Source organism: Suncus etruscus, chromosome 1 (assembly GCF_024139225.1).
Source record: "Suncus etruscus isolate mSunEtr1 chromosome 1, mSunEtr1.pri.cur, whole genome shotgun sequence".
NCBI lineage: Eukaryota > Metazoa > Chordata > Mammalia > Eulipotyphla > Soricidae > Suncus > Suncus etruscus.
The window spans coordinates 154276817-154291249 of NC_064848.1; the positions used below are offsets into that span (position 1 = coordinate 154276817).

At 43.5% G+C, this 14433-nt stretch overlaps 1 protein-coding gene across 1 annotated transcript in view; it reads right to left on the minus strand.

The window, feature by feature from the left end:
- Positions 1–3749: 3749 nt before the first annotated feature.
- The window catches only part of DHX33 (DEAH-box helicase 33), a 28986-nt gene continuing 18302 nt past the window's right edge, over positions 3750–14433 (minus strand). The window contains exons 12-13 of the mRNA XM_049774803.1: positions 8035–8121; positions 3750–4166 (exon numbers count right to left, since the gene is read on the minus strand). Of these exons, the coding sequence (XP_049630760.1) occupies positions 3858–4166; positions 8035–8121 (396 nt within the window). The 3' untranslated portion in view covers positions 3750–3857. The remainder of the gene's footprint in view (positions 4167–8034; positions 8122–14433) is intronic.

The window sequence follows — 14433 nt, forward strand, 5'->3', positions numbered from 1 at the left end:
GTGATGAGTGCAGTTGGAGAGATGACTACACTGAAAACTATCATAACAATGTGAATGAATGAGGGAAGTAGAAAGCCTGTCTCGAGTACAGGTGTGGGGGGGTGGGGAGGAGGGAGATCTGGGAAATTGGTGGTGGGAACGTTGCACTGGTGAAGGGGGGTGCTCTTTACATGACTATAATCATACAACTATAATCATATTTGTAATCACGGTGTTTAAATAAAGATAATTATGGGGCCGGCGAGATGGCGCTAAAGGTAAGGTGTCTGCCTTGCAAGCGCTAGCCAAGGAAGGACTGCGGTTTGATCCCCTGGCGTCCCATATGGTCCCCCCAAGCCAGGGACAATTTCTGAGTGCTTAGCCAGGAGTAACCCCTGAGCATCAAATGGGTGTGGCCTCAAAAACAAAACAAAACAAAAAACAAATAAAGATAATTATAAAAAAATCACTTCTGGTGGGGCCCGGAGAGATAGCACAGTGGCGTTTGCCTTGCAAGCAGCTGATCCAGGACCAAAGGTGGTTGGTTCAAATCCCAGTGTCCCATGTGGTCCCCTGTGCCTGTCAGGAGCTATTTCTGAGCAGACAGCCAGGCGTAACCCCTGAGCAACGCCTGTGTGGCCCAAAAACAAAAAACAAAAAACAAACAAAAAAAAAAATCACTCTTGGTAGGCTCGGGGACTATAGGAGATGCTGGGAATCGAACCACCATCCATCCTGGATAGGATGCTTGCTTGCAAGGCAAACACCCTACCCTGCTGTGCTATCTCAGGAGGGTTTTCTGAGATTAGAGTGCTGAGCCAGGCGTAATCCCTGAGCGCCACTAGGTGTGGTCCTAAACCCTCCCCCCCCAAGGAAAGATACACAGAGAGAAGTAATAAAGTTGCTTTTTTTTTTTTTTTTTGGTTTTTGGGCCACACCCGGCGGTGCTCAGGGTTACTCCTGGCTGTCTGCTCAGAAATAGCTCCTGGCAGGCACGGGGGACCATATGGGACACCGGGATTTGAACCAACCACCTTTGGTCCTGGATCGGCTGCTTGCAAGGCAAACACCGCTGTGCTATCTCTCTGGGCCCTAAAGTTGCTTTTTAATGCAATGCATCTCTTGAAGTTTGGGGTGGGTGGGGATCGAGAGTGAATGCCTGGAGGAGGCCAATAGCTGAAGGTCCAAACTGTTTTATTTCATGCAGAGGGAAAGAGAAAAGGCGGAGCAAGCATGTTGCTTAGTCTGTGTATTAAGCCAGGTCAGGGCAGGGAGGCTGGGAGCTGTGGATTAAGCCTGGACTGCAGGCTCTCCTCCTTGGCCCACTCCCATTTTAACTGCTGGGCTTTTCTTTTTATATCTGGACAGTTATCTGTTAAGGTGGTGGGAGTGAGTGGGTGTCCCAATCCAACTGTGATTATGGGGGGGGGTATAATCAACCCTTAAAGATGCATTGACAGTAATCCCCTTAAATACATTATAAAATTTCTTCCTTTTGTATTTATTAAAATAATTTTTAAAATATTATCTAAACAAAGTAGCATTGTTTGAATAACTCCGATCTGGAGAATTATCTTCAGTATTGTTCATCTAAGTCCTATATAAGTCCAGTCTAGAGCTATCCTCAGCTAGACCTCAGTTGACTGTCTTCTGCAAGTCTTCAAGCCAGCTGCATTTCTGCTTCTCTTGAGTGCTAGTTTGAAAGTTCCAAATAAAACAACTTATATCGGGAACATAGTTATTTCTTAAGTCTATAAAATCTATACCTACATCAAGAAAGTAAAAAACTGATCCTTTAGGTTACCAGGTCGATGAAGTTTTCAAGCTGCTTCCTGCTTACAAGGTATGTTGTGGGGTTGTCAGAGTTTTTAAATTTTCTATATATAGGGTAAATATTCTCTATTTTAAAAATCTCTTTTGCTTGTTATCAAAATTTCTCATATTTTCTATTTAAAAAACATACAGATATACATAAAAAATAGATGAAAGGACACTGTCTGAGCCCTGTGACCTCCTATGGTCCCTTTAAAAAAAATCCTCTAACTTTAATTTTATAGAGCCAGAGAGATAGCACAGTGGTAGGGCATTAGCCTTGCATGCAGCCAACCCAGGAGGGGCTGCGGTTCAAATCGCGGCATCACATATGGTCCCCTAGCCTGCCAGGAGCGATTTCTGAGTGCAGAGCCAGGAGTAACCCAAGTGCCACTGGGTGTGATCCCAAAACAAAACCAGACAAAAATCCTCTAACTTTAAGAATTCTCAGGATGGGGCCAGAGAGACAGATGGGCATTTGTCTTGCATGCAGCAGACCAGGGAGAGAACAGGGTTCGATTCCCCAACATCCCATATGGTCCCCACCATGGCAGGGTTGATTTCTGAGTACAGAACCAGAAGTAATCCCTGAGCGCCAATAGTGTGGGCCAGCAACCAATCAATGAAGTTTAAAAAAAAAGAATTCAGGGGCTGGAGCAGTGGCGTTAGAGGTAAGACATCTGCCTTGCAAGTGCTAGCCTAGGACAGACCAAGGTTCGATCCCCCGGCGTCCCATATGGTCCCCCCAAGCCAGGAGCAATATCTGAGCACATAGTCAGGAGTAACCCCTGAGCGTCAAACGAGTGTTGGCCCTCCCCCCACAAAAAAAAGAATTCAGAGGCGTTTGCTGTTCTCGATTCTCAATATATAGGAAGCTTAGTATTCAGTATAAAGGCTCAGAATTCATTGTATGTTTATCTTGAGTTACTGGGGGGCTGGAGTGATGGTGCAAGCTGTAGGGCATTTGCCTTGCAAGCACTAACCTAGGATGGACTGCAGTTCGATCCCCCAGCATCCCATATGGTCCCCCAAGCCAGGAGCAATTTCTGAGCACATAGCCAGGAGTAACCTCTGAGCATAACCGGGTGTGGCCCAAAAACATATATATATGTATATATATACACACACATATATATTTATACTTATTTTATTTATTTATATATATATTTATTTATATCGGTTATATATACGTAGCACTGGTCATTTTCCACTGGGTTCTCTAAACGGCATCACTCCAACCCTTTGTTTGGGGGGTTGGGTTTTGGGCCACACCCAGTGCTTACTCTTGGCTATTTAAGGAAATAACTCCCTGGGGCTAGAGCAATACACAGTGATAGGATGTTTGCTTTGCATTCTGCCAACTGGGAACAGAGGTTCGATTCCTGGCATCCTATATGGTCGGTCCTCTGAGCCTGCCAGGAGCAAATTCTGTGCGCATTCAGGAATAACCTGAGTGCCAACAGGTGTGACCTCCCCCCCCCCCAAAAAAAAACAAAAACAAAAAGGGAATTAACTCCCAGCAGGGTTCAGGGGGAACACATGAAATACTGGACATCTAACCAGGTTGACCACATGCAAGGCAAGTGCCCTTCCTGCTGCAATATATCACTAGCCCCATCACCCCAACACTTTAGGTATTATTACCCTTATTTTGCAGATGTGGAAACAGACTCAAACAATGAGTCACCCAAAGAGAACCAAAAATAATGTTCATCTATTTTAGTTTTTTTTTTTTTTTTTTTGGGGGGGGGGGAGACAACTGGTAGTACTCAGGGATAACTCACAGCTCCATGCTCAAGGATTACTCCCATTAGTGCCCCGAGGGCCAAATGATGCAAGGTACTGATTCTGGATCTCTAGAGGATGCAAAGCATGCTCTCCCACTTGCAGAAGCAGCATAATTTTAGGTTCCAAGATATAAATGTTAAGTTACATCTATATAATTTGGTTTTAGGAATTTATAATTTAGTCGGATTTCTCTAATTGCCAACCTGAAAATTTGATACAAAGACAGCTGTAGTCTCAATGTCCAGGCACCCACAATTCTGGCAGCATTTTGGAATGGCTCAGGTTCTGGTGTTCTTCAACTTTCTCCTAAAGTACTCGGGGGCAGCCTCATATAGCCACTCAGCGTCCACAACACAGAGGTCTCGCATGTAGCATTTGTTAGTATAGAGCAGCTCAGTGTACACCACGCAGGCTGGCTTGCAGTGGAAAAGGACAGACGAGGGGTGGATGGTCACTGGCTGGTGGGTGTCTGTGGTGGCATAGGTGCCATCTGGCTGAAGCTCAGCAGTGCTCATGAAGAGGCTGTGTGCCAGGCAGCGGCGAATATTTTCTGTGTCTCCCCGGGATGACATGATTGGTAATGACATCTGTTACAGGAGAAATAAAAAATACCCCCGTCATAAACATTTCTCAGCACCGTAACTTATTTGGAGCAACTGTATCTATATAATATTTAGAGCAACTGTAGTTAGAAGGCAACCCATAATGCCAGCCCAATCCCAATAAAATGAATATTGATACTCACAGGTACTACCTCAAAAGCCTTAGGGATGAGAATGAGCGGAGTAAGAGACACTTCTTGTTTAAGAAGGGCAATTAAAAATAGGGAAAGAATACTTAGGGCAAGAAAGAAACAGGATAGAGTACATTATATCAACTATTAAACCTCATGTAAGTTGGGTGACCTGATATCCTATTTTTTTCTTTTTCTTTTTTTGGTTTTTAAGTCACACCTGGCAGCGCTCAGGGGTTACTCCTGACTCCATGCTCAGAAATCACTCCTGGCAGGCTCAGGGGAACATATGGGATGCTGGGATTTGAACTAATGACCTTCTGCATGAAAGGCAAATGCCTTACCTCCATGCTATCTCCCCGGCTCTGATATCCTATTTTTTCTTTTTTCTTTTTGTTTTTTTTTTTTTTTTTTGGTTTTTGGGCCACACCCGACGATGCTCAGGGGTTACTCCTGGCTGTCTGCTCAGAAATAGCTCCTGGCAGGCACGGGGGACCATATGGGACACGGGGATTCGAACCAACCACCTTTGGTCCTGGATCGGCTGCTTGCAAGGCAAACCCGTTGTGCTATCTCTCCGGGCCCGATATCCTATTTTTTCATCGAAATGTACACCATCCTCAGAAGAAGGAAGAGCTTACTCTCCCACTTTGACAGTACTTCATTTTCCCCTTTACCCCCAATTCATCTCATGCACTGCTGCCAAATTAATCTTCCTAAGCACAACCCCAATCACTCTTCATCCATCAAAAAACCTTTAGCAATGAGGTCAGAGTGATAAGACAGCGGGTAAGGTGTTTGTCTTGTATGTGGCCAACCTAGGTTCAATCCCCAGCATCATATAGTCCTCTGCCAGGAGTAATTTCTTAGTGCAGAGTAAGATGTAACCCATGAGGGCCACCCAGTGTGGCCCCAAAACAAAACAAAACAAAACAAAAACCCTCTAGCAAGCTAGGAGATGGCATTGTGGCCAAAAGTGTGGAAGCCTTGTGAATATGAAGCCTTGAGTTCAATTTCAGTGCCACATAGTATTAAGTGCTATCCTACTGCTATCCTAGCCCACATGAGATTTCCAGTTGTACCAGAGTCAGTTGTATTCAAGAACCACGACTAAATGATGCTGATCCCTGGTGAAATCTGTAAATGTTAGAGCACCACAACTCTGGTCGTGGCAATAAAAATCCAGCAGAGAGATGGAAAAGGGAAAACAAAGTACTAACTGTCTCTACCAGCCCTGACAAAATAATGTAAACTTCAAATTGTCCGGCAATGAATGAGCCACTCTCACCATCCTGAGGCCCTCCAAAATAGGCTGCCTTTTCTCCCCCAGGTCTGTGCAAGGCTCTACCTCTGCCTGTATGCTCCTAGGAGAATTAACATCCTCAGCACTAGAGCTGAGAAGTCAGCAGTCACTCTGCATGCTCCAGACCCTTGCTTCGATGGCCTTGCAGATGGGTGTAGGATACATGCATGATCCATGCTGGGCCAGATACTCTCTTCCCACTACTTAGTGGCCCAACATGGGAAGTCTTACTAATCTCAGTTAGTCTCTTGGATGGGAAGGAAGGAAAAAATAGTCTTGCAAGCTGAGGCAGAAGGTGAAAAGAAAAGGAAGCATAGAGGAGAGTCAAAACAAGAGGATGAGCATACCCAATTTTCCTGGCTTTGAAAAGCTTCTTCTGGTCCCTAGGCTTGACTACTTCCTGTTCAGAGGTCCCAAATCTATCTCTAACCCTTTTCCTTTAAGATGGAACAAGGGATTTTATTACTATATATACTTGAGTTTTTAGGGTAAAATTAGGGGAGGTCGGCTTATATTTAAGTATATATGATGTTTGCAATTAGCTATGCCTGGACTGATAAATGCTTTTCATCTCAACTGCTATGGTTTATTTATTTTGGGATTTTTTTGTTTGTTTTTGGGTCATACCCGGTGACACTCAGGGTTTAACTCCTGGCTCTGCACTCAGAAATTGCCCCTGCCAGTCTCAGGGAACCATATGGCATGCTGAGAATTGAACTACCTTTGGTCCAGGGTCAGCTGCGTGCAAGGCAAACACCCTACTGCGCTATCTCTCTGGCCCCTCAAATGCAATGGTTTAAATAGGGATTGTCGGGAACACTGTAGGCCCCAGAGGATAGGGAGGTGAAGGAAAGAAATTGAACGACCTAAACTTTAACATCCAAAATTTAAAACAGGCCTTTTATGCTGACAGGCTTGGGGTGGCATGGGAGTTATTCTGGGAACATTGCTGAAGGGAAGTTGACACTGGTGGTGGGAATAGGTCTAAAACATCATAATATATCTAAAACCCAACTACAAATAACTTTGTAAATCACAGTGGTTTAAATAAAAATTTTAAATGCTTTTGATTTCATCAAGATGTAGCTGAGCATTATATTCTGAAGTTTGCCCAGTCTCAATATGTAATTCTTCTTAATTTTTCTTTTCTTTTTTTTTTTTTTTTTTTGGTTTTTGGGCCACACCCGGCATTGCTCAGGGGTTACTCCTGGCTGTCTGCTCAGAAATAGCTCCTGGCAGGCACAGGGGACCATATGGGACACCGGGATTCGAACCAACCACCTTTGGTCCTGGATCAGCTGCTTGCAAGGCAAACACCACTGTGCTATCTCTCCGGGCCCGTTAATTTTTCTTAATTCTTTTTAATTTTTTCTGGTTTTTATTGTTGTTGTTGTTGTTGTTGTTTTTCAGCCACACCCAGTGATGCTCAGAAATCGCTCCTGGCTTGGGGGATCATATGGGACACCGGGAATCAATCGAGATCCCTCCTGGGTCAGGTACGTGCGAGGTAAATGCTCTACCACTGTGTTATCACTCCAGCCTCAATTCTTTATAATTTTTTTTAAAGAAATCTTTCTCTCTCTCCTTTCATATTTAGAACTCTCTCCCCCTCTTCATATTTCCTAAACATAAAAGAGGGTAATGGAAGTAAGGAAAAGTGAGAGGAGATAAGATGTAGTTCAGTTTTTACCACCACCAGTAAGTCCTGGAGTCCTATTGCTAACTAGTGGTCTGACTCCTTCCAGCTGCCATGTTCAGCATTCACTAGTTATATCCCAGGACAAACTACCAGTTAACTTTCTTAATCTCTAGTTTCATTAGTAAAGTGGAAAATAATAATTAATTTTGTAAAGGCAAATTATATTTTCATATTTAAAAATATAAAGTGTTTTTATAATTGTCTCATCAATTATTTTGATTGCTATAATTATTACTAGCTATTCAAATTGTTACTCATCTGAACAGATGCTATATCTCCCCTCCTGATTTTTTCTGAATATATTAGATCTTAGGCATATCTGTATAGATTTTGAATTCTTCACCTGTCACTGCAAAAATAATAAAATAAAAAGAAAATAAGTTCAGAGAAATAGCTCCAAGGGGCTGAGCACATAAAAAACTACTATACATGCAAGAGACCTAGGCTCAATTCCCAAAATTCCATGAGGAGTGAACCCCAAAGCAAGATAATTAAAACATTTTCACCTAAGGGCTAGAGAGATAGAAGACTAGATAAGAGGCTTACCTTGCATGCAGCCTCCCATATGGCCCCCAATCCCTAACAGGAGTAAACTGTGAGTGCAGAGCCAGGAATAAGCCTTCAGCATTGCCAGATTTGGACCAAAACAAAAACAAACAAAATTCACCTAGAAAAACATGGCAGTTTAGTCCTTTCCCACAGAACACAAAAAATAATTACCTTTAGGCAGATGTCCCTCAATTGTGCTCTAACTTCAGCTACCAGCATCATATTTTTGCTGTTAACAAAATTCTCTTTGCACCAATCCTGAATAAGAGAAAATTAGTATTAGGGCTGGCAAGATAGCTCAAAGAGTAGACTACCTGCTTTGAAATGCAAAAGGTCTGGGTTCATCACCAGTATCATGTGGTTCTCTGAGCACTTTTGGAACTCAGCCCAAGAGTAATAGCCTGTCGTGAAACATACCAAGTGTGGCCAACCCAACAAACAAAGGTATTACAATCCTCTCATTTCCATGAAAAAATTAATTTCTAGGATGTATATTTGATGTCAAAAGGAAACTTCAGTTGGCACGAGAAATGAAACATGCTTTAAAAAAATCATGAATTGTAATAATTTATTTTTTGTTTTGTTTTTTTGGTCATACCCGGCAGCCCTCAGGGGTTACTCCTGGCTCTAAGCTCAGAAATCATTCCTGGCAGGCTCAGGGGACCATATGGGATGCCGGGATTCGAATCACTGACCTTCTGCAAGCAAGGCAAATGCCTTACCTCCATGCTATATCTCTGGACCCATGAATTGTAATAATTTAGCTAAAATTTTTCTTTATTATTACCTACAGGCTAGGATATTTGAATTATTACACCCAATGAAGAAGTATTCTCCAAAGGCCAGAGAGTTGGTACAGGAATTAAGGTGCTTGCCTTGCATGTGACCAGTCCAACTTCAATCCCTGGCACAACATGGTTCCCCCAGTACTGTTGGGAGCATGTCCACCTTATAGAGCCATGGAGTAACTTGTAAGTTCTTGCTGGGTGTGGCAAAAAAGAAAAGTCCTATTATAGTCCTATTACTGGGCCCAGAGAGATAGCACAGCGGCGTTTGCCTTGCAAGCAGCCGATCCAGGACCAAAGGTGGTTGGTTTGAATCCCGGTGTCCCATATGGTCCCCCGTGTCTGCCAGGAGCTATTTCTGAGCAGACAGCCAGGAGTAACCCCTGAGCACCGCCGGATGTGACCCCAAAAAAACCAAAATAAAAAAAAAATATATATAGTCCTATTACTACTATTATTACATGCGTGAATTAAGGAGATAACTCACACATGTCTCACATCTGTAAGGCCCTGAGTTTGATTCCTGGCTCTGCATGGTTTCCAGAGTACCATCAACTGTGTTCCTGGAAGCCTCTGAGCATTCTGAGCCCAAGCACCTTGATGATGGCCTGAGCAGCAAACCTTCAGTCCAGCATCCCTGCACTGACTGTTTTGAGGAATAGTCCTTATGGGAAAAAAAAAGCTATGAGGGCCCAGAGAGATATCACAGCGGTGTTTGCCTTGCAAGCAGCCGGTTCAGGACCAAAGGTGGTTGGTTCGAATCCCGGTGTCCCATATGGTCCCCCGTGCCTGCCAAGAGCTATTTCTGAGCAGACAGCCAGGAGTAACCCCTGAGCACCGCCGGGTGTGGCCCAAAAACCAAAAAAAAAAAAAAAAAAAAAAAGCTATGAATCTCTGGGAAAAGTACAACAATCTAGTATTGGAGGGGAGAAGAGACAAAGAAAAAGGAAAACTCATAAAAGGTGACTAATGGACTAAATAAAGATTAGGAGGGGGTATTTGGGCCACATCTGGTGGCGCTCAGGGTCCTGGCTGTGCTCAGAAATTATTTCTGGAAGGCTCAGGACCATGTAGGATGAACGGAATCTAACCTGGTTTGGCCACGTGCAGGGTAAATGCCCTACTGGTTTTTCTATCATTCCCAGCCTAATATATAAAGATTCTTGAGTAGGTCTAAGGAGATAGTACAGGGGATAAGGCACTTGCCTTTCATGTAGCTAACCTCATTTCAATTCCTGGCACTGCATATGACCTTCCAAACACTACCAAGCATGATCCTTGAGCACAGAGCCAGGCAGAAGCCCTGAATACAGCTGGGTTTGGCCTGATCCCCCTAAAAAAAGATTTTTAAGACATCATGACAATGTAGTTTATTTATTAAAGATTCACTTTATTCATTTTTAAATTTTTAGATTCTCCCCTTTATGAACTTGATTTTGTTCATGATGTTGTAAGGACAAAAGATCGCACACACCTGGCAATAGTACATATACATATTCAGCAGTGGCGCTTGCAGTGGGGTAACTGCACTCTTGGCCAGTGTTCATTCATCAAGGTTTGCACTCTTTTAGCTGAAGTTCTTGCACACAATTGCTTGACACTATTAGCTGAAGCACACAAATTATGATTTCGATGCTACACATGTGTTTATCAAAGGTCACATTTCCTGGCCATGGCACGCTGTATCTAACTGCAGGACTTACAGGAGATCACACCACTTTCTATGGTGCTTACAAACAACCGGCTGTAGTGTAGTCAAAATCAGAGATGTCAACTACACTGGGAGAGAAGGGAGATGGAGGTATTGGTGGTGGGAATGTGGCACTGGTGAAGGGGGGCATTCTTTTTATTACTGAAACCCAATTACAAACATGTTTGTAATCATGGTGATTAAATAAAGATACTATTTAAAAAAAAAGATGTCAACTACAGAGCTTCCAGGCTCAAAAGCAGAACTTCCAGGATCAATCTGAGCACATGTGAAACACTAAAAATTTGTACGCTTAACCATATACATTTAAAGCTTGTATTTAAGCCTCTGTGTTAGTCTTCTGGTTCCAGTGTAGTCCAAAGAAAGACTATTTTACATCATCAATTTGGCAAAAAAAAAAAATCAAAGGCATTTAACAAAAAACTGGGAAGGTTGGTAGAAATGGAAATTTATATATATCATTAGGAGAAAAAAGAGGTGTTTACAACTTTGGGGAGCCAAGTGTCAACCCAGTAAAGCAGGATGCAGCATCCCAAAGACCTAAAGAACTGCAGGGAAATGGGTCCTGAGAAATTCTCCCTTGTGCATAATGGCACCCATACATATGTTTTTTACAGTTCTGGAAGTAGAACAAGTTGCAAAGAATAGGTAGTATAAAAAATATTTGATTATAGTATGTAATATTTTTTTTTTTTTTTTTTTTTTTGGTTTTTGGGCCACACCCATTTGACGCTCAGGGGTTACTCCTGGCTATGTGCTCAGAAATTGCCCCTGGCTTGGGGGGACCATATGGGACGCCGGGGGATCGAACCGCGGTCCGTTCCTTGGTAGCGCTTACAAGGCAGACACCTAATCTCCAGCACCACCTTCCCGGCCCCTATAGTATGTAATATTTATAGATGCGAAATAAAAGCATGCGATGACCCATGGAAACAGGCATCAACTCAAGGATTGTGGTTATATAAGGGAGGAAGGATGTCAAACTGTTGTATATATAAGCAGGTGGTACAGCACATGCATACACAAGGCCTGCAGATCTATAGGGCCCTGTACTCCACCAAATTTGTACTGATACTCTTAAGAACCAATAAGCCGATGCCAGGATTTCTGGGTCTTTGACTGGTATGTTGGGGGCTCTGGGCAGGACAGCTAGCCACAGGCCCCCTGGGCTGACCACCTAGTCCAGGGGACCAAGATCCCCCCAAACCTGGTGGGTCTTCAAGGCCACGCCTGGTTAATCGGGCCCTGGGGGGAGGGGGGGGAGAAATTCCTCCCTATGCATCCAAAAACTACAGAGGCACAGCTGGGCTCAGAACACTCCGCATGCCAGGATTTCTGGGTCTTTGACTGGTATGTTGGGGGCTCTGGGCAGGACAGCTAGTCACAGGCCCCCTGGGCTGACCACCTAGTCCAGGGGACCAAGATCCCCCCAAACCTGGTGGGTCTTCAAGGCCATGCCTGGTTAATCGGGCCCTGGGGGGAGGGGGGGAGAAATTCCTCCCTATGCATCCAAAAACTACAGAGGCATGGCTGGGCTCAGAACACTCCGCATGCCAGGATTTCTGGGTCTTTGACTGGTATGTTGGGGGCTCTGGGCAGGACAGCTAGCCACAGGCCCCCTGGGCTGACCACCTAGTCCAGGGGACCAAGATCCCCCCAAACCTGGTGGGTCTTCAAGGCCATGCCTGGTTAATTGGGCCCTGGGGGGAGGGGGGGAGAAATTCCTCCCTATGCATCCAAAAACTACAGAACCGAGAGCCCCCGCGTGTACTTCATGTATTAAGAGTATTCCTTATTCTTATGTTATGTTTTAAGTATCCAGAATCTTCATTTTGTATTGTGCCCTTTCCTACAAAGCTCTTTTTTATTCATTTACTCTCTAACCCCCCCAAACTTCTCTAATCTACATTACTCTTTTTTTTTTTTTTTTGTGGTTTTTGGGTCACACCCGGCAGTGCTCAGGGGTTATTCCTGGCTCCAGGCTCAGAAATTGCTCCTGGCAGGCACGGGGGACCATATGGGACGCCGGGATTCGAACCGATGACCTCCTGCATGAAAGGCAAACGCCTTACCTCCATGCTATCTCTCCGGCCCCTACATTACTCTTTTTAACTTCAATAGTGTACAAGCCTTATCACAGACCAAAGCCGTGTATTGTGTGTAACAACCCCAAACTGTTTCAAGATACATAAAATGGACACGTATTTCTTTAGAATATTTTGTCTTTTTTCTCTGACAGCTATAATTCTTACTAAATGTTGTCTTATATAGTGACGATTCTAACCACTTTTTATCTTCTCTTTTTGAGCTGTTTAACAAGGAATCTTAGAGAAAGAGTCCCCCAGATTAATGCTTATGATTGAACCATATCATGGGAATCGTTGGAATTGTTCTTATCACCCCCATATGCGCCAAGAACGCCACGTGGCATCGCTCCTTTTTTGCATAGGCACATAAAAATGGGAAAATACTATACATACAAATAAGATCCTATCTAATAGAGATTGGAACAGACAAATCTTATAGTGCAAAGGGACCTTACACCCTGAACATTGACATAACGACCTGGCACAGACCTCAGAAGAAAGGGCATTTTCCTGAACCAGGGAAGCCATCCACAAAACATCCAGGCTGGTCTATAGCATCACCTGGAAGCAATCCTCTACCAAGGAAGACTCTACACTGCTCAGACATTGTTCTGCTCAAAAGAGACTTCCATTAACACTGAGAAGACTTAACAACAACAACGACCTGCTTACAGGACAGGGCTCCCTGCATTTCCCTTTGATTGTGAGGTGAAACCAGAGGACGCTCCACATCCTGACTTCAATGTAGGATATACAGATTCCAGGATCTTTAATACAGAAGCTTGATACCAACAACAGAGACTGTGTGAAAAATAAAAGTGTGTTGGCACTACAGACAATGTCTTGGATTGGATGATCTAGCTTGCCTGGAGCCTAGAGTTGGTCTTGTGCCAGGAACCTTCAGGGGTCGGGTCTTTTTGTATTTAGGCCAAGGTTATTTCTTTCCATGTCCCTCATATTTTGGTGGGCCTATGCAAACAACAATTGCCACTCTAACACCATTTTTACTGTGCTCCTTTGACTCTAATCCTTAAAAAGAACCCACTTAAGGGGGGCTGGAGAGATAGCATGGAGGTAAAGTGTTTGCCTTTCATGCAGGAGGTCATCGGTTCAAATCCCTGCGCCCCATATGGTCCCCTGTGCCTGCCAGGAGCAATTTCTGAGCCTGGAGCCAGGAATAACCCCTGAGCACTGCTGGGTGTGACCCAAAAACCAAAAAAAAAAAAAAAAAAAAAAAAAGAACCCACTTAAGATTTGAGGTTAACTTAAGCTAATATGCATGAATATGGAAATGTAAAAAAATGCTATGCCTGTAATGTTTAAGGAGTTATGTAAGTTTTATGGCTTTAGATTGCCTTGTGTGCTGTTAAGAAATATTATAGTGTGATGGGGCCGGGTAGGTGGCGCTGGAGGTAAGGTGTCTGCCTTGCAAGCGCTAGCCAAGGAAGGACCGAGGTTCGATCCCCCGGCGTCCCATATGGTCCCCCCAAGCCAGGGGCGATTTCTGAGCACATAGCCAGGAGTAACCCCTGAGCGTCAAACGGGTGTGGCCCAAAAACCAAAAAAAAAAAAAAAAAAAAAAAAAAAAGAAATATTATAGTGTGTTACAATCTGGGGACTTGAGGGACAAAGTAATTGTACATGGATTCTGTTTTATTTATCTTAATGTTCTTTGGATGAAATTTCAAAGTTAAGATATCAGCAAGGGGACTTCTGAGAATTACGTTATGGATTGTCCTTCCACTGTAACTTTACCTTGTCCTCTTTCTTTGCATCCTTGTTCTCATAATTAAAAAAAAAAATTAAAAAAAAAAAAAAAAAAGAACCAATAAGCCTTAAAAAAAAGAAAAAGAACCAATAAGCCTGTGTATCATTGAGCTGACTATTGCTATCAAAGGATTTCAAGTCTTTGAGTACTGCTGCTAAGGAGACCCCATCTAAAATTTCTTAAATTGGGACAGAGACTAGCAGTCAATTCCTGGTACTC